The 20,316-nt window shown below is 36.6% G+C and overlaps 1 protein-coding gene across 2 annotated transcripts in view; it reads right to left on the reverse strand.

The window, feature by feature from the left end:
- Positions 1–20,014, reverse strand: part of TfIIA-L (transcription factor IIA L) — a 40,409-nt gene extending 20,395 nt beyond the window's left edge. The window contains exons 1-4 of one of the 2 annotated variants that reach the window (XM_089640440.1): positions 19,864–20,014; positions 17,970–18,183; positions 15,092–15,121; positions 14,802–14,992 (exon numbers count right to left, since the gene is read on the reverse strand). In XM_089640440.1, coding sequence (XP_089496566.1) covers positions 14,802–14,992; positions 15,092–15,121; positions 17,970–18,183; positions 19,864–19,887 — 459 coding nt within the window. In that variant the 5' untranslated portion in view covers positions 19,888–20,014. The remainder of the gene's footprint in view (positions 1–14,801; positions 14,993–15,091; positions 15,122–17,969; positions 18,184–19,863) is intronic. The other variant, XM_089640441.1, reaches the window with a different exon arrangement.
- Positions 20,015–20,316: the final 302 nt, after the last annotated feature.

Below are 20,316 nucleotides of genomic sequence, written 5' to 3' on the forward strand. Positions count from 1 at the left end.
ACAATCATCGGCGAACAATAAAATTTCAGAATCCAAAATAACATCGCACTTAAATACTTGAAGCTTTTTATTATTTATTCAAGTTTTTAACCCAGCAGGACTAGGAGAGTGCAATCACAGTCTGCCATATTAGGACTAGCGGGGTAGTGCAATCTCAGTCTGCCATATTAGGACTAGGGGGGTAGTTCAATCCCAGTCTGCCATATTAGGACTAGGAGGGTAGTGCAATCCCAGTCTGCCATATTAGGACTAGGAGTGTAGTGCAATCCCAGTCTGCCATATTACATAATATATTTACAAAGAAAGACTGTCATCAAAATGAATGAATTCTTTAACCATAAAAGCAATTAATATTTACAAATATTTATATACATATGTAAAAAAAAAAATATTTTCAAGCTTGTTTTAATTATTATTTATATTATTTGATTATTTTATGAAAGTACACTTTTTGCAATTTATGCTTTAAAATATTAAGACAAATTATTTGTTTGCGCCCGTATATACAGTGAAACTCTCTTAAGAAGTTTTCCAAGGGACCGGGGAAAAAAAACTTCTTAAGTGGGAAAACTTCTTAAGTGGGATTCAATTTTAGCCATTTAATAACTCGAGTCCGGGGCATACGTCATTCCTATGTCTACCTACGTTAAATTGTCATGAAAACAAGCTCATATGATCCAAGCGGTCAAAAAAAAAAATATATATATATACATCTTCTAGTTATCATGGTAATTAGTATTACATATGTATTTAGAAAAAGGTGGGAAAGTGAAATAAATGAAAAATGGTAGAACATAGTTGATTATAAAAAGTTTATTTACATACCTACATATAAATTTTATTTTTTTTCGAAGTATTTATCTATAGTAGATTGCTTAACTCTATTATTGAATTCTTTTGTTGTAAAATTTTGACTAAACATTACAAATCAAAACAAAACCATCCCATGGACAAAGTAAACACAATTTTAAAACTGTTAAAGTACATCCCTCGAAAAAGCCACTCGAATTCGGATAGTAAAAGTTGCAGCATTCCAAAAGGTTCATACTGTTGATCTTATTTTAAATTGGTGTAAAGGCAATGGATTATACATATTTACTTGTTAGTGATTACTCACTCTTAACTTGACAGTTGAAGACAGAGCTGTGGATATACGCCGTCTCTTTTTTACGCTTTCGTTTACTATATGAACTGAGGGAGAAAGAAAGACTTGTTGTGGTTAATTTTACCAAGCGGTTTGATAAAAGGACACCGCAAGTAATTTTGTTAACCGCAAACAGATGATAGCGGGTTCTTTGCCTCAGAACCGTTTGCGTACTGCAACCCTGCCATGGCACTGCACAGAAAAATCTCACAAAATCTACGCGGCAAACTGCTTATTAGTTGGCGGACTTTAACTTTTTTGCACGCTTGCTGCTTGCTCCAATGGCATTTGAGATTTGAGAGACTATTGTCATGATGTATTTTCGCCAGGCACAGTCGACTATCGTATATTTTTAAAGATATTTTAATCCTTTTCTAGAAATTCCTTATGAAAATAATATGCGCAGCTCAATATTATGTACCTGTAGGTTCATTTATGGTCCTACCTAACTAGCAGACATCGAATAGCTACGATTTCGCACATAAATAAATGGCTTGATGCTTGAATCAGAAAGTTATATCATACGAGCTGTTTGACGCTGGAATTATGTATAATCTGTGAACGCATCCAAAAACTACAAAAATCATTTGCGAAGTTTCGTTTCAATCTACATTTTAAATTTATGCATATGTATTTCCTAACCTTCAAACTTAATTTACGACAAATGTCAGATGAAACATGATGCACGGCAATTTTTGATGTTTGAATGAAAAAAACGTAATTATAATGCATATTTTACCATCTCCCCCGCCATATAATCATGTTGTTATGTATTTAAAGGTGAAATATTCCGTATTAACCGTGATCCGATAGATTATCAAAAGTTTTTCGTGTTTTACAAATTCCATGGAATAAAAATTTTATACAATAATATTACGAAACATCTCTATGTTCATTATCAAAGAGAAGATTATTGAAGGAGGCGTCAAATGTATGCAAATGTAGATCTAGCCCACGTTGTCATTAAGGTTGAGTTTAATATAATCTTTCATGTTATTTCGGCCTTAAAGACGCTTGCATATTTGTTACATAATTCCGCATTGTTTATTCGTTCCATTGCTATTTTACCTAGTTAGGGGATTAGGAGACGGGGTATTTGGTTTATTTATTGGATGTTTATTGGTTACGGCAGGTTACGGCTTACGGCCCGGCGGCCGACAAAGGGTTTTATGGTCTCAGGTACTAGGTATGGGTTTCAGTCAACGTCTTTCAATTTATGACTTGGAAAAAGGTTCATTTTATTTTATTTTATTTTATTTATTTCATTTTATTAACGCCTAGACGGCTTTTACATATACATGTTATGGGTTTTGTTGTTCAGTAGCATTATAAAATATTTTAATTACATAGCATAATAAATTGAGTATGAACTTACATAACAATGTGTAGGGTTATTGTTATGGTGTTATTATTTTATAAACATAAGCAAGCAAAGTTTATTGTACAAAGTACGTCGGTTGAATATTTTACAGAACATAGGTTAAACTAATACATAAACTTGAGAAAAATATAACAGATATAGGTAGGTAGTTAAGTAGATACAATTCAAGTATAAAGTTACGGTGTTATTGGAATTTGGACAATGAGTTCGATAAGTTTATATAAATATAGTGTAGTTACAAGAGTACAATAATGTAAGTAGGTGATACACACAAGACAGGTAAGTTTGTTATTATTATTATAAAGATAAACACTACAGTTTGTTGTAAACCATCTTTGTAATCATCAATCTTTATTTTGCCCGATTGGGAATTTTACAAAACAAAGCTTAGTTAATGAAACAATAAAATATGCGTTTGAAAAAAAATTATGAATCTGTTACAAACATTCTAGTATACTGTATTTTAGTTTGTATATTGATTGATGATGATAAACATCAATTGAGCTATACTTATTACCGAGTATGTGAAGTCTTTGAATAGGTGAGTTTTGAAAATAATTGTTAGCAGATATGGGAACATTATATAGAGCGGTCTGTCGAGTGTCGCGCGTAGGTACACGGAGCGATATAAGACTCGTCAAATCAATGGCGTCCAGTCTGCCATTCGAAATTTTGAAAAGAGATACTAAGTCGCACACTGTGCGTCTCAATGATAAATCGGTTAAATTTAATAAGTTCATGAGGAAAGTGTAATTAAGATATTCGTTTGGGATTCCTAATTTATAATTAATAAATCGCAGAAATTTATGTTGCACTCTTTCAATTTTTAATTGGTGAATCTTATAAAATGGAGACCAGATTGTTGAGTTATACTCTAGATTACTTCTAACTAAACCAGTGAATAGCAGTTTGAAGGAATTTATTAATTTAAAATCTTTCGTTGTCCTTAATATAAAACCCAAACATTTCATGGCCTTGTTGGTTATTTCGTTTATATGAGGAACAAATGTTAGTTGCCTGTCAAAAATAATACCAAGATCCTTAATATTCTCAACTCTTTTTAGGAAGATGTTGTTGATGCTATATTGATGCGTAATGGGATTTTTGATTCGGGAAAAAGTTATCGTTTGACATTTATCAATATTGAGAAATAGTTCATTGTGGGTGCACCACTCTTGTAGCCTCACAAGATTAAATTGTAGTACGTAACAGTCATGAATATTTGTAATGGTTTTATAAATTTTGAGATCATCTGCAAATAAGAGAATCATGACTCCATCAAAAACCGTAGTTATATCATTGATAAACAATAAAAATAGTACTGGTCCTAAATGAGACCCCTGTGGGACGCCGGTAAAGACTTCGAACTGGTGTGAATAGTGTGAGTTGAGTTTAACACATATTTTTCTTTTATGCAGATAACTCTCAAACCATCTCAAAATATTCCCTGTTATTCCAAGGGCACTAAGTTTATGTATGAGAATTTTATGTGAGACTTTGTCGAATGCCTTACTAAAGTCAGTATACACTACGTCTGTTTGAAGACGCTTTTGCATTGTATTAAATAGGTATTCCTGATAGATCATCAAGTTTGTAAAAGTAGATCTTTTTGCCATGAAACCATGTTGACGATGTGAAATAACTTTGTTAATCTCAGGCGAGAGTTTAGAAAGCAGAGCAGATTCAAATAGTTTAGGGATTGACGATTGGATACATATAGGTCTATAGTTAGAGATATCTGATCTATTTCCTTTCTTAAAGATTGGAAATAGAAAACTGGTTTTCCATTTTTGTGGAAAGGTACCAATTTTTAGAGACAAGTTAAAAAGTTTAGTTAGAGGTAATGTTAAAACTGATAAGCATTTTGATAAGAAAATTGGAGGAGTGTTATCGGGACCAGCCGATTTATTAATATCAAGGGATTTTAATTTAGTTCTAATATCGCTTTCTTTGAATATACATTGGCTAAAATCGATTTTGTTGTCATTGTTAGCTGTAGTTGTATCGAATAATGGAGAGTTGTTTGCAGTATCATAGACTTTGCTGAAAAATTCAGCAAACAGATTGACGACTTCTTGGGGGGTATCGGCCATTTTATTATCTAAATACATGTTTGACGGAATACTAGAGTCATTATTATTGAGCATGTTCGCAAATTTATAAATATTCTGAGGATTAGCTGCTGCCAATTCTTCGCAGTTTTCGATACACCTTTTGTAACATAACTTGGACATATTTTTAGTTGTCTTTCTTAGTTCACAAAATTTTACATAATCTTTAGGATCACGTGACGATTTATAAACTTTATGAGCAATTTTTTTGTCTCTAATTATTTTGATAAGGTCGTTGCTAAACCATTTTGGGTAGTTGTGCACAGTGATTTTAGTGACGGGTACAAACAATTCAATTGCATTATTTAAAATTAAGTAAAATTTGTCTACCATTACATTTAGGTTTTCTTCAAAGTCAAGAAAGTTCCAGTCAGTAGACAATAGAAGATTTGTGATTTGCTTAAAATCAGCTTTGAAAAAGTTTAATTTTGTTGATGGAGATGGATTTTTTTCTATTTTTGAACTGTAGCATTCGATCGTTAAAGGAGGGTGATACTTGTCGATTGGGAGAATATCTTCAGCAGATGCGGATACTTTTACAGAAGAAGAATTGGAAAACACTAGATCGAGAAGACGAGCGTTAACATTGTAGACATAGTTTAACTGCCGGAGACTTAAAAAATTTGACATCTCGATTATATCATGGGAACCATGATTGATGTTGTCCGTGCATGAAGTTTTATTGTTTTCTGTGTCCCACGTTACATTAGGTAGATTGTAGTCTCCTGTTAATATCAAAGTGGCATCTGGAAATTTTCTTCGTATTGTTTCAGCTTCGAGGTAGTGGTCTTTGTATAATTGAGCATCAGAAGAAGGGGGTATATATAAGCAGCCAACAATAATTTTTTCCTTATTGGTAGACACCATGATGAATAGTTGTTCCAGATGAGTGTAGATGCATTTGAGTTTTCTTGAGTTGAATTTCTTATTTACGGATATTAACACACCACCTCCTCTAGTTTTATTGCTATTGCTTCTATCTTGTCTGTACACTGTGTGTTCAAAGAAACCCAATTCCGTAGTATCAATGTTTTTGTTCAGCCATGTCTCAGTGAAAGCGTAAGAATCGTAATCCAGAGTAGGTAAGGTTGATTTCAGGTCCTGTAATTTTGTTCTTAGTCCACGTACGTTTTGATAAAATATTTTTATTTTAGAATTTAGTTTTTTGGGTTCGATTTGACTATCGACGGATTATTATTTATGTATTTTATCGTGATATCCGTTTCACCAGAAGATTTTCTATTTTCCAATTCATTTCTTAGGTCACTCAATTGTTTCCGCTGCATAAATGACTGATCTTGGTAAATACGTATATTATTTTTTAATGCGTGTTTCTTGCTTAATAGTATTTTCGGCCATTTAGCTTCCGGAAACTCGACTTTAATTCCTCTTGGTTTATCGGCACGCCTTTGACCCAATCTGTAGATTTTCAAGTCAAGATTTAATGTTGACATATCTAAATCTGAAATTATTTTTTTCACTGACACTATGTCGCTATTTATTGATTCAGTCTGAGATAACGATGTATTCTCCGGAATATTATGAATAATCAAATTTTTATCTCTGTAACTTTGTTCTTTGATTTCGGCGAGGATATCACAGACACTCTGAGTTTGTGAAACTGAGGGGGTGCACACATTAGGGGTTGCAGTTTTAAGAGCTGTTAATTCACCCTCAAGATTCGCCATTTTAACAGCCATTTGGCCAATTGTTCCTAATATGTCATTGGTTCTAGGAATAATTTTAGCGATATGTTCTTTCGTGAATTTATTATTGGGATCCATAATCATGTTGGACAGTAAGTTCACTGCGTCCTTTGCGAGACAAATATATGCCTGAGCATCCATATTAAGAATGGTTTTTGGAAAGAAAAAGTTGTAATTATTTACTTGCAGATGTGGCTAATGGGACAGCCTAGATATCTCAGCGCACTCGGAACCAATATGTTAGTAGGTACTATACTGGCCAATACACTACTCACTGCGGCTTCGGTATAGGTAGATACCCACAAAGTTAACAATAAAAATACTAAATTGTTTGACACTTGGCGTATTCAAATATTAGTTTTGGATTATTATGAGTTGGTTAAGTGTGAATTAAATAATGCACAATGCAAGCTCTTACACTTCGCCACTTCGAGGTACCAAAATTTTACAGTGAATTTCGGTAAAACTCTTTAAATTTAAATATCTTTGTAATGACAATTTTTTGCGTCTGAACAGCAATAATAAAACTATGATCTGATTTTAGATATTTTGCGACACAATATTTCGTTTGTGTTGATTTTACCGCCGGATTTCTAAAACCTCTTAAGCGGGAAGCAGTTTTAGCTCTAAAACTTCTTATGTGGGAAAAAATCGTGTTTTTTGTATGGAATTTTCAAGGGACCAAAAATCAAAACTTCTTAAGCGTGAAAACTTCTTAAGTGGGAACTTCTTAAGCGAGTTTTACTGTATGTAATATGAATAATTAGTTTCATCGGCATAAAAATGCAATTCTTTCAAAGAAAGGCATACAAATACAATATTGTATCAGTGATTCAAATCAGTAATGTATGTACTAGTATGCCTTTCTTGAAAGAATTGCATTTTTATACAGCGCATTTGGTTTTCCTGGTATTGCCCTGCCGCGCATGCACATTTGTATTTGAATCTCATAGAATTTGGGGACAGACTTTTAAATCCTCCAGTAAGATTAATTGGACGGTTTGTTAGTTTCGGGCGGGAATCGAGCGCGTTCAAATTAAGTTTGATGATAATCTTGCAAGATATTGATTTATTTTTGTTTAGACATCTAATTAGGTGCATGATTTGTCCATGAACATTTTTGTTAAAGAAATTTTATAATATACTGTTCCGGTAGTGAGATTTCAGTAAGTACAAAAATGGTGGTCCCCATCATGGAATTAGTACTCGAGCCGCTACTGGTTACAGGGCAGCAATACATAAGTTTAGAGTTACATGACTGCACTATTAAGTCTCTTTGTGGGTATAAAGATTGTACATATTATAATTTGTCATTTGTTTTTAATTTAATTGAAAACACTCTTTTATTATATAGATAGCAAAATATTTCAATGGTTTTTGCTGTGCCTCTCTTGACAGAACTTGTTTTTTGCTTTTACTGCTTCTTTTCTATAAGTATGTTTATTCTATATACAAAACTAATAATCTGCAACTCTGCAACAATAATTTACCCAGTATATTGGAAAATATATTATATTTTATGTCACGCAATAATATTTGATATTATTAATTAAAAATCACCTCAAGGGTGCTGATAGAATATGAATGTGTATTAATTTAATCTTTGTACGTACCCACATACCTGCTGTGTTAAATCTACATATGCATGATGACTCAATCTTTTTTATGCATCACAGTATAATATTATCAACTATTTTGTACAGTGTAAACTACGTATTACTTGAAATTTATCAATTTACCTTGACGGCACACACAATTTACCGTGACGGCCGACATAATTTTATATAGGTTTGTCCTTATCTTTTGTTAACCAGTGTTAATTAGCTTGTATATTACATTGTTTCCATTTAAAATTAATTAACTATACATTGTTGAAAAAATATGTAGAAAATTGTTGTGACTAACTAACCACCAAGCCGTTTCATCGCAGAGAGGACGGACCGCACACACTCCTTGCCTCATTCACATTCATATTCTTCTGTTATTCTGACTCTTGGCATGGCCCAAATATAGAATCTGGTTCACTTGATCGTGCCACGTCTTCCTCGACTGTCCCAGACTTTTTCTACCAATCATATTTGCTTCATATCTTCTTCTTCTTCTTCAATGGAGCTACAGCCCATTTCGAGCCTTGGCCTCCTTTAACATGAGCCTCCACCGCCCTCTGTCCTCGGCCGTCGTCTTCCAATCTGCAACATGGAGTAGTCCTCTGGGATCTTTCCTGACATCGTCCTCCCATCTCAGCCTAGGTCTGCCCGCCTTTCGTTTGCCTCCCGGGTGTCCTGTTAGAACCTTCTTTGGTACACGTGTGCTTGGCATTCGGTGCACATGTCCGGCCCATCTTAGTCTTTGGAGCCGTAAATGAGTAGAGAGTCTGGGAGCTTGGTAGATGTCATATAGCTCCTTATTGTGGCGGATTCTCCATGCCTCTCCCTCTCGCACCGCTCCTAAGATTCTTCGAAGTACCTTTCTTTCGAAGGTGTCCAGCCGTTCCGCAGACTTTGCTGTCAGTGTTCCCGCCTCACATCCATAGGCCAAGACCGTTCTAATAATTGTTTTATACATACAGGGTTATTTTGGTTTTCCTATGGACGTTTCGGGATTTGAACACTGGCAGCAACGCGAAGTAAGTGTTGTTAGCGGCTGTGATGCGCTTTCTTACTTCTACTGGGTCTTCGTTGTCCTGCGTTATGATGGAGCCCAGGTAGGCAAACTCTTCGACCACTTCAAAGTTATAGGAGTTTTTAAAATTCACTTTATCTTTTATTCTGCGGTGTGGGGTTTTTTTTTTTTTTTTTTTTTATATTTACTCCACACAGGAGGCCCTGAAGAAAATAATTTCCCTCAGGGCCTATGTCATCTTTGGGGATGCTGTGTGGAGGGTCTTTTTGTGGAGAGGAAGGAGTGAACATGGGTCTTGAAGAGTCCCATGTTGTAGGAGGGAGGAAACACAGAGGCCGGCAGTTCGTTCCACAGCCGAGCTGTTGAACTTAAGAACGAATTGTAGAAGCGACCCGTTCTCATGTGACAAGTGTCAACTGTGTACAAATGTTGGGCGCGCGTTTGGCGTGTATCCCGACTACGCACCGGTGCCGAAGGGATCAATGACGCTAGTTCTTCAGAGCATCTTCCATTGTAATACCGATAGAACAAGGACAGCATACCTACCTGACGCCTGTGCTCTAAAGATTGCAGTCCGTTTGTTAAGATTGGGGAATCTATCAAACGGACCGCCCGTTTCTGCACAGAGTCAAGGGTTTTTTTCAGGTATTTTGGGGCTCCAGACCAGAGATGGCTGCCAAATTCGACAGTAGGGCGCACTTGCGATTTGTACAGGGTGAGCAGTTGTGTACTATTAAAGTATCTGCGGGCCCTGTACAGTACGCCCAGCTTCTGAGAGGCCAACTTTACTCTAGCTTCGATGGAGCCCCCGTACCTGAGCTGGTCACTTATAGTTACACCAAGCATATCAATGGAAGGCCTGTTCGGAAGATTGCTTCCGTTGAAGGAGACTAGATTATCATTTGGATCCCTTTTAGACGTAATCAGACAGGATTGGGTCTTTGAAACATTAAATTCGACGAGATTATTTTTACCCCAGGAGGAAATACTCTCGAGATAACCGTCCATTCTCTGCTTCAAAGCCCTCCGAGCCGTTGGAGTTTGTGTGCTCTTTGGGGGCTTGTCAAACAAAAAGCTATCATGAACTGTACTGTCATCCGCGTAACAATGAATCGGTGCACATGTCAAAAGGTCATTGATGTGCAACAAAAACAAAGTTGGAGACAGAACCGATCCCTGTGGGACGCCAGCATTTATGGAGTGCGAGGAAGAGGTGAAACCGTCAGCAACCGCCTGAATCGACCTATCCCTTAAAAAGTCAGCAATCCACGTACACAGGGATGCGGGAAGTCCGTAAGAATGCAATTTGTTGACAAGTCCTCGGTGCCAGACCCGGTCAAAGGCCTTGGATATGTCTAGTGCGACCGTTTGGGTCTCACCGTGACGTTCCAGGCACCGCCCCCAAACATGCGTCACATACGCGAGAAGATCACCGCACGAGCGGTTCCGCCGGAATCCGTATTGACGGTCGTTGATAATTTTGTTCTTCTCGAGGTATGTGAGCAGTTTGTCGTTGATCACACGTTCCATCACTTTGGACAGAACTGATGTGATCGCTATGGGGCGGTAGTTGGCCGGGTTGGAGCGGTCACCTTTCTTGGGAATAGGGTGAATTACCGCTTTTTTCCAACCAGAGGGCACAGTGCCACACTTCAGGGACATTTTGAAGAGCTTTGTCAAAACTGGAACTATTTCCGCAGCACACCTCTGCAATACCAGGGCAGGTATTCCATCAGGTCCACTAGCTTTGTTAACATCGAGCCCCCGTATGACGTGGAGTACATCCCGATGCCGGATCCTCAGCTTTTTCATATAGAAGCCGCAGTGAGGAACCGACGGCGGAACAGCACCCCCGTCGTCGAGGGTCGAGTTTTCCGCAAACATTTTCCCTAAAAGGTTTGCCTTTTCGGTGGCGGTGTTTGCTAGTGAGCCGTCAGGTCTGGTAAGAGGTGGCAAACTGGGTTTGCAAAAATTTCGACCTATTGAGCCCGCAAGCGACCAGAATGCTCTGCTGCCATGCGGGCAGGCAGCCAGCTTTTTGCTGATCTGCAGGTCGTGTTCGAATTTTGACCTATTGATGATTCTCTTGCATTCCTTTGCCGATTTGTTGTATGCTGATCTACTTTCGGGCGTTCGAGATGTGTTGTAGGCTCGGTAAGCCGCGTTTTTTCGTCGAACTGCTTCGGAGCATTGTCGACTGAACCACAGCTTTGAGCCCACACCAGTTTCTTTAGTAGTCGATTGTATGAAGCCATCCATCGCCGAATTGATGACTTCACCAATCTCCTGGGCACATCTTGAAGGGTCCGAAGTCCGAAAACAAACAGCTGACCACGGAAAAGCATTGAAATGGGCCCGCATACCGAACCAATCTGCTGACCTATAGTGCCACACTTTTCTCCTCAGCCTTTCATTGGTTGGTCTGAGGCTAACGGGGATTGATGTCGTCACTAGGCAGTGGTCAGATGATCCCAGAGGCGCTGTGACGTCAATCTTATAACCGTGTGGCACAGTAGTTAAGAATAGGTCTAACAGATTGGAGCGGTGAGTCTGGACATCAGGAACCCTTGTAGGCTCCTGAACCAATTGCTCTAATCCGTAGCAAATGGCAAAGGATTCCGCCTGTCGGCCAGCCGAGTCCGTTGGGCCTGAGAACTTCAACCATGGTTCGTTATGAACGTTGAAGTCCCCCAGAACAACAAACTCGGCCGAAGGGTAGCGGGGCAAGAGATCATCAATAGTATCGCTCAAATGTTTGAAGAGCTCGGAAGTGTCTGATTCGTTATGGTTCGGTGAGCGGTATAGACATGCGTAGAATCTTGCCGTACTGGCAAGATTGACGCGCACCCACATTACGTCGAATCTGGAGTTTTCCAGACTCAATAGTCGCACACAGTTGACGTCAGCTCGACTATAGAGGCAGACTCCTCCTTTCAGTCGGAATTTGCTTGCGAGGGTAAAGCCCGGGCAGTCCAGATAGGAGGAGTCTGGCGGCTCGGCTATCTGAGTTTCGGATAGGAAAAGAAGGTTGGGACGTTGGGACAAAAGATGGTGATGGACGGAATTTAAATTTGTGTGCAGGCCGCGAATGTTGGCAAAATTTACCAACAGTTTTGGCCCGCACCGGGGACGCCTGCTACTCGCCGCTGTAAAGATGTTAAGTTTGTTTTTATGTATATTCATGATTTTAATTTTTTTTTTTTTTGTTTTTTTTTGTTTTTAAGGGTATGAAGTGAAAGGAAGGTCTGGAATGGAAAGGTATGAGGGGTGGGTAGGAATATGGGGTTCAGGCTGTCCAGGAGTGATGAGCGTTTGGTTCCAGCCCACCCACTGCGGTGCTAGGCGATAGGCTAGGCTTCTGGTTTGCATCATGATTTTATTTTTGTTCTCATTGATTTGCAAGCCCACCTCTCTTGCTGCAGTCTCCAAAGGGTCAAACACCTCTCTTACAGCCTGTAAGGATCTTCCAACAATGTTAAGGTCGTCTGCATATCCAACTATTTGATTGCTTTTGTAGCAAATGTTTGAGTCGGTAGCAATCATTGTCTTCCTCACGACGTGCTCCAGAACTATATTGAAGAGAGTGGGAGCTAAGCCATCACCTTGTTTCAGCCCCTGGGAGACGTTAAAATCCTCCGTTGTTTCACCTCCTATCCTTACTCGACATCGTGATCCAACCATCGTATTTGCTTCATATATGAGGTCTATATTGTGCTGTAGCGGATATACTACGATAAAAACAATGCAATGCCAACTCAATATTCTAAGTGTGTGGCAACGTTTGGTCTATTATATATACCCTAGTATTTATATACAAGTTAAAAAATAAAATGTTACCAGATGTTAAAAAGTGTTAGTATTAATAGTACAGTTCGTGGCTAAAAGCTGCAACGATTTTAGGCTTCCTAAGACAAATTTATTGGCAACACAAAACAATATTTATTATAAAGGTATCAAAATGTTCAATGAACTCCCTTTAAATGTTAAGGAAGCCAAAAGTCTTGCAGATTTTCGTGGGTTATATCTCAATGTTGTGAAGTCTAAATACTAGTACGTAGGTAATAGAATATTTTTATAGTAGTTTTAGAATAGATGTACACTAGATATAAAATGTTAAATTTTATAACTAAATAAAATATACTTAAAAAATACATATTTATATCCTCCTTGCACTCTTTTCTTTGTTTGACATGCCCAAACCACATAAGTGTCCATTTCTTAATTTTTTTTCACTATGCTTACATCAACCATGCATTCTTTGCGAATCTTCACATTTCTCACATGACCATACATGGTTTTACCACACATATGCCTCAGGGATCTCATTTCTACAGAATTCTGTCTACTTTCGTCCTTCCTCTGTCCGTTCTGTGCGTCGCTGCCATACTGTCGCTCTAGTTGTAACGGGATAAATTAAGTACCCGTTAATTTTATTATTTGGTGTGGATGTCCTACAACTGGCGACACTATTAGACAAGGTTCGGAGTTGGCTGACGGAACGAGATGAGCTTCGTCTTCAGTATTCGGGTGGCGGATCCAGCAATCAGACGTACGGGGAAGAAAGGACTCTTCGCGGATGGCGTTCAACACGGAATCGGGAGGTTTTAGTTTTATCATTTGGTGTGGATGTCCTACAACTGGCGACACTATTAGACAAGGTTCGGAGTTGGCTGACGGAACGAGATGAGCTTCGTCTTCAGTATTCGGGTGGCGGATCCAGCAATCAGACGTGCGGGGAAGAAAGGACTCTTCGCGGATGGCGTTCAACACGGAATCGGGAGGTTTTTAGTTTTATCATTACGCATTTCAATATTCAATCGATAGTTTCACTTTCTATTTTCAACATTGGTTTACTATAATTTATAAATTTCGTTCTATCGTTTATATATGGAACTGGCGCCCTTATTATTAATCGTAATGATATTTATAATTATAATTCATTTTATTACTACCTGCAATTTAGTATAACTTATCATCAACCACCATGTTAATTTTTTACGTAAAATAAGACCGACCTACTAACGATTCTTCGAGGTTAGTCGCACCCTAAGATTATTTATATTTTAATTAATCATTTGAGTCTCTTGCTATATTGTTTTACAATAAATTATATTTCTTAAATATGAATCTTTTATTTAAGATAATCATCCTCCTTATTCTTACATTTAATAGCTTAAATTCACCTTTGTTATTTTTTGGCTGATATTTATTTATTCACACTACAGCAAAAAAGTGTTCCAATGGCCCTCAACGTGGCTTATTAGAATGATTATATTTTAAATCGTTACATAGTTAGTTTTAATCCAACAGACCAAAACGTAAATAGGGAGAAATAGCGCTTCAAAGATTTTTTTATGAAAAACGCATATCCAATGAAATTAGCTCAATTCTAAGCTTACTAAAATGATTTAAAGTGATGGAAATTATTATTTTTAAGTAAAATTCTTTCCAAATGTTTAAAATTACGCAGAAAACTTTTTAATTTGGATGTAGGACAAAGTGTTGGATAAACACGCTCGGAATGTTGTTTAATATTGGTGGAAGGCAAATTGCGTCATAAAAACACATTAAAAGTATTCACTTGTATCGTATGAATAAATGCTTTCTGAGAACAACTGCATACTTAACTCAATTTCGCCAAAAATGGTCTGTTAGACAAAAACAAGTTAGAGCGACGATACATCAGGGACATGGACACAGCGCAAAGCGCAAAGAAATATAATGGTCAATATGCCAGATTACTGAATATTTTGAGCATGTTATATGAATAGCAAGGGTATTTAGCGCTAATAAATAAATATTATTAGAATAGACAATAAAACTGTAAATGTATTTACCTGTACAGGAACTTTATTGTTAGGGTCCAATCCGATTAAATTAGTGGTTTGGTTCTGGTTATTGGATGCCCCCTGCGTGGGGTTATTTGTACTACTATTGGCGTTGGAGTGAGACATTTGGTTCATGCCGGAATTCATGTTGTTGTGTTGGTCTACCGCATTATTGTGGACTGGGGCCTTCTTCACATTACCTGTAATAAACAATATCATGAAACAAGACACCCATCACCTTATTTATTAGTAACTTATTTGAATATTGCATTAGTTTTAAATAATTAAAATTAACATACTTATGTAAGTCTGCCTCTGAACCGGTGCACCTAGTGAAGGAGATAGTGTTAATAAGAAAATTAATATTTGCAATGAGAAAATTAGTACCCTGACCTTAATGAACATTAGACATAATGAATTAAGTAAGAAATTTTATGTTAAAATAATTAGCTTGTATGAATAGTATTAGTGCATAATGAAAATTTTACATTCCCATTACCAAGTTCAAAAAAGGTCCTTTCGATCCCAAGATGACATGTCAGTGTTACTGTAATATTTTTGAGTTATCTACTTATTCCACAAGGAAAACCTTTAAATATAAATTAATGTCAAACATAATATGTACATGTTATGAAGCTAGAAAAACGATTGTCATCTTGGGTACGGGAAAGATAAAAATGCACCTGTAATATCTGTGCATTTATACACATTAATATTCATTGCGTAATGAACGGCATTTCATATACAGGGTGTACCTGAAAATTTTTATAAATCATTTTGCTGTTCAATGACATTTTTTTCATTAAAAACAAAAAAAATTTTTTTCACTCACACCGTTGCCACTAATCACACTGCCACAAGTCGCTATGGATAATGTGATACATGCTCTGTCTCGTCTATACAGCGCTGCTAGAAGGAGACGGAGTCCGTATCACGTGATTCGTTAGGCTGTACCCAGTGGCGACGTGTGATGGAAAATATATTTTTTTTTTGAAAAAAAATTTCATCAGACAGCAAAATCACATGTATGTACATATTTTACTATAAATATGATCGGGAATCACAGGATCTGGTTAAAGTGTTTCAGGTGCGTGCTGATAAATCTTGTATAATTCTGTATTGTTGGCAGAGATGTGAAAATGGGTACCCAAAACCATTTGAAATGCAAAATGGAAATGGGTCAAAACTTTTCCATTTGAAAATGCAAAATGCAAAATGGTTTTTAGAAAAGCATTTCAAATGCAAAATGCAAAATACCTATTTTCAAAATGCATTGAAAATGCAAAATGGTTTCTCAGGTCAAGCAATCAAAATAATTATGTATAGAATTTTTAAACAATTTTGTCATTTAATAATGGACATCGATGTAGAACAAACATATCACATGATGGTAAATCCAAAAACACCACGACTACAGATTATGAAACCACAAAAAATTTGCGCGGGACTAATGTTGCCAACGTAAAAACATAGAAACAGCTATCTAACATTTAATATTACAGCGTCATGGCCTCATGTTTAGTATTTGAATCAGTATTTTTTGTACACTCAATTGCCAAGGCTCCTCTACCAGGGAGCAACTTGACAAATGTAAATTATCTCTCATAGCGTGGTTGAGGACCGACTGATATTTGGGGCTTATGAAAAAAAGATGGGTGGAGATAGTAGGAAGAATGTTGCAAAAAAGCATTTAAAATGGAAAATGCATTGAGAAAAGCATTTAAAATGCAAAATGCAAAATGGTTTCTAGAAAAGCATTTAAAATGCAAAATGGAAAATACCCATTTTGCATTTCCATTTGAAATGGATTTATTTGAAATAAAGCACATCTCTGATTGTTGGTTAATCTGTTCTAATCTAACTATTCTGGGGAAACTACTTATGAAGATTACAAACTTTTTTTTTATCAATATATAAACACATTATCTGGTAAGATAGTAAGATAATGTGTTTATATATTTATAGCTATTAACTACAAATTTTGGAATGTAATTGGTTACATTTACATGTAAACTGTTTTTCACAATAAAAAAAAAAAAAATAATAATAATTTTGCAAAAAAAAAAATAAGTTACAAAAATAGAAAAATCTGGTGGATGGTGGATTTTAAGTCATCACACCAAGAGTTAATAGGTTGGTGATTGTAAATTGTTAATTATAAGTATAGTTCAATCATTTTAGTAGATTTGAGTAGGTAAAAGATAATATGTTTGATTAAACGATGTTTCTTTTTTATTTTTTATATTATTGTTTAGGTGATCTTTAACAAAAACAGCATTTAAAAATATGCAGCAATTAATATTACTTAAGATAATTACGATTTGATGGCGCAATGGAGTTTGAAATAACGCAACCTTAATGTGATAAGAAAATGTACAGTTGTTCACATTATTCAGAGTAAAATTGCAAGAAAAAGGTTTTTAATTTGGAAATAACACAAGTAGTGTCGAGGCCAAATCAGATCATTTTTCTCACCCATTTTCGGAAAAGGGTTAAGGATATCTTTTTAATAAATCAAGAGACTTTAGCGGCTGCTTAACCAAAAACTAAGCAAACATTTGACTCAAATGCACAATTACAGTATCACCAAAGTGGTCAAGTGAATATACAAATAAATCAATAAAAAAAAAGTTTAATCATCTATTTCATGGATTAACCTTTGAAAAATGTTGAAATTGCACTTTACAGCGCCCTTGAGGAGATTTCTCACGAAAACGGCGCTATGTAAATTAGCCAAATATTATTATTTTGTGAAATAATTGCAGCCAACTCACACAAACAATGTTTAAAAGTTGTGGTTGAACTGTTGCCTATTGGCAGTGAACAAACACTCGATTAGAAATGTTGGTGAAATGGAATTATGTAACGCTTTGCTAAGTCTTTCGGTAAATTTTTACTTAACATTTGCTCAATTTTGATTGGTGAAAGTTGCAGTTAATATGTCTATCTTAAGGCTGCTACAGACAACTAGCTTATCAATGGTTTTTAAGAAAATATTGGGAAGGGGTCGAACAATACACTTGACATAAGGAAAGGATGGTAGGATGGCCGAGCCTTTCGACGCAGTGCCTTCGGTTAGTAGCAGTCTATAGATGCCTTATGCCCTTAATGAATTTAATGTGTCACCTTTAACCCGAAGAAGAGTCCTTACCCATCTTCCAATAATTGAGTTCTTACCTGATTTGTTTCCATTAGCTTTATGGTTGGCAACAATGGGAGGAGGCTGGTGCTCTGGGGGTTCCGGGTTCTGTTCCACTGCTTTACTGGCTAGCAGCTTGGATTCCCACAACATTCTTAGCTCCTGCAGCACCGTCTCATCCACTCCATCGTCCAGGAAGGTCTCCCGCACTCCGGCAATCACGTCCTCCATCACCGTGTTGTATAACCTCAGCTGAAAAAGATGAAAATATGTTATTTCCGTACGTTTCACAGTTGTGTAGGAGTTACACTAACTGTTATTAGAGCTGTCAGTAACAAGGTTGATGAAACTGTAACAGCTTCATTGGACAGGACACGCAGCAGGAAAGAAATTCAACCACCGAAGAGGCTTCTATTTAATAAACCTGCAGGAAGAAGGAGTATTGGGGGTCTAAGCTCGGGTGACTGGATGGAGTAAAGGCAAACATTGAGACCTGAGACCTTAGGAACTGTAGAGAATATCAACATTATGATATGATATCTGATAAGCCAACCAAATTATTCATTTATTAAGTTTATTGTAATCACAGTTTTCCATGTAGTTGAACAATTCTGTGGATGGTATGTTTTTCACAACTGCCAAATGTACAGTGGCACACGTGAAGATAGTAAGAACCAATTTAATGTCAAATAAACAGGGTAAAGCTTTTCTAAAATCGCAACCAACTATTGAATTCTTTAGAAATTTTAGGTACAATTAGTTGAACAGGACCTGCACTTGTTCAGTATTTTTTGCAGTAACCACCCTCTGTAAAGGGGGCTTTACCTATGACCATGGACTACCTGCTTATTGAATTGACCTTATAAGCTTGTGAAGTCACTACAAGACCTTAAGCCGGAATATTGCCTGATCTATTTCATAGAATCTATGAATGGATAAGTGAGAACCATGAACCTTTAAAGCCCTGAACGGAGTTATTTGAGAACAATTTGAAGTTACGGAGTGGGGGCGAAGATGTATGAAAAATGCTAAAACATACTGTAATTTTTTAAAGACATCCCATTTCTTGAATTGGGTTTTGGGGTTTAATGGAAACAGTTTCTCATCACACACGAAGGCATTTTGGCACTCATTTACACAACTTCCGCTTGCCACTTTTGAGATCTCTACAACACGTGTATAGTTAGTTTATAATGTCATTGGATATTGCCAATTTACATGAATATTTACCAATGAAGTGTTATATACACCATCACTTTTTCTATCTTTTCCAGAATGACTTGAGCTTATCTTAGCGTACATGCAGACATTTTGGAGTTATTACTGGAGATCCGTACTCAGCAAGCGCCCATATCCGACTGAAGTCCGTGATATCTCTATGTTGCCAATTAACCCCAAGTTGTTGCCCATATTTCGAACGCAGACGAATTCTCCAGTTATTACTCAATGGATAAAAACAGGTTAGTCATAATCTATCAAATTCACTGTAATAATCACAAACATAAATAATAAATATTATGAAATAAAATCACACTAATTTAAGATTCTCCAGTAGCTTTCATGACATCTAAAATAATAAAAATACATTTCAAATTTCAACGTAATTAGGAAATTGTCGGTTCGATTTAAATGCTTCCAGGGAAAACAAGAATCATACAAATGTGTACTTTTTACAATAGAATATCAAGGGGGTCAATGTGTCATCAGAAATTTTACGGACACCCTCGCTGGAAAAATCTCTTCAAATCGACGTCTGTACCCTTACAAGACGATAAATGTGCCATGTTAATAGAAAGCGGTTAGAACCGCGTATTATTTGTAAATGCGATGTCCCATTTCGCAATGGAGAAATCAAGGCTGTCAAGTGCAGGTGATGTGTCAAGATATTTGGTTAACATATGGAATTCTCTACATTTGATTTCATTTACTCACCACGGTAGTCTGACTGAGGGCCATGTTAAAAAAGTAACAACAAATTCTAAAATTAAAAAGGACTATTCCATTCGTTACACGAGTCGGGCTCAAAGAAGCCAGAGAGCGAAGTCACACAAGCGCTTTTATACTTTTTCAACTGCTCCCATTCCACAACTTGCAATCAACTGTCGTCATATCCGCAATAGCACCATAGATTCTGGGCCATTTAGTGTCACTCAGGGCGGTAAAATGGTCTTTCAAATTTTCCGGTAATCACGAATATTTTTATAAATAAAAATATTATTACTGAATCAAAATAAAAAAAAGGAAAGAGAAAAAACACAATGAATTATAAAAACAATATTTTGTGAGTTGTGAACTCGGTGCCTCTATGCTATTTAAGAGTAACGTAATATTAAAAATCAACCCATTATTGCAGATTTAAAAAAATATATATCTTCATGACATAAT

This window comes from Hesperophylax consimilis, chromosome 15, assembly GCF_061612785.1.
Source record: "Hesperophylax consimilis isolate HC1 chromosome 15, BYU_Hcon_1.0, whole genome shotgun sequence".
In the NCBI taxonomy this organism is placed as follows: domain Eukaryota; kingdom Metazoa; phylum Arthropoda; class Insecta; order Trichoptera; family Limnephilidae; genus Hesperophylax; species Hesperophylax consimilis.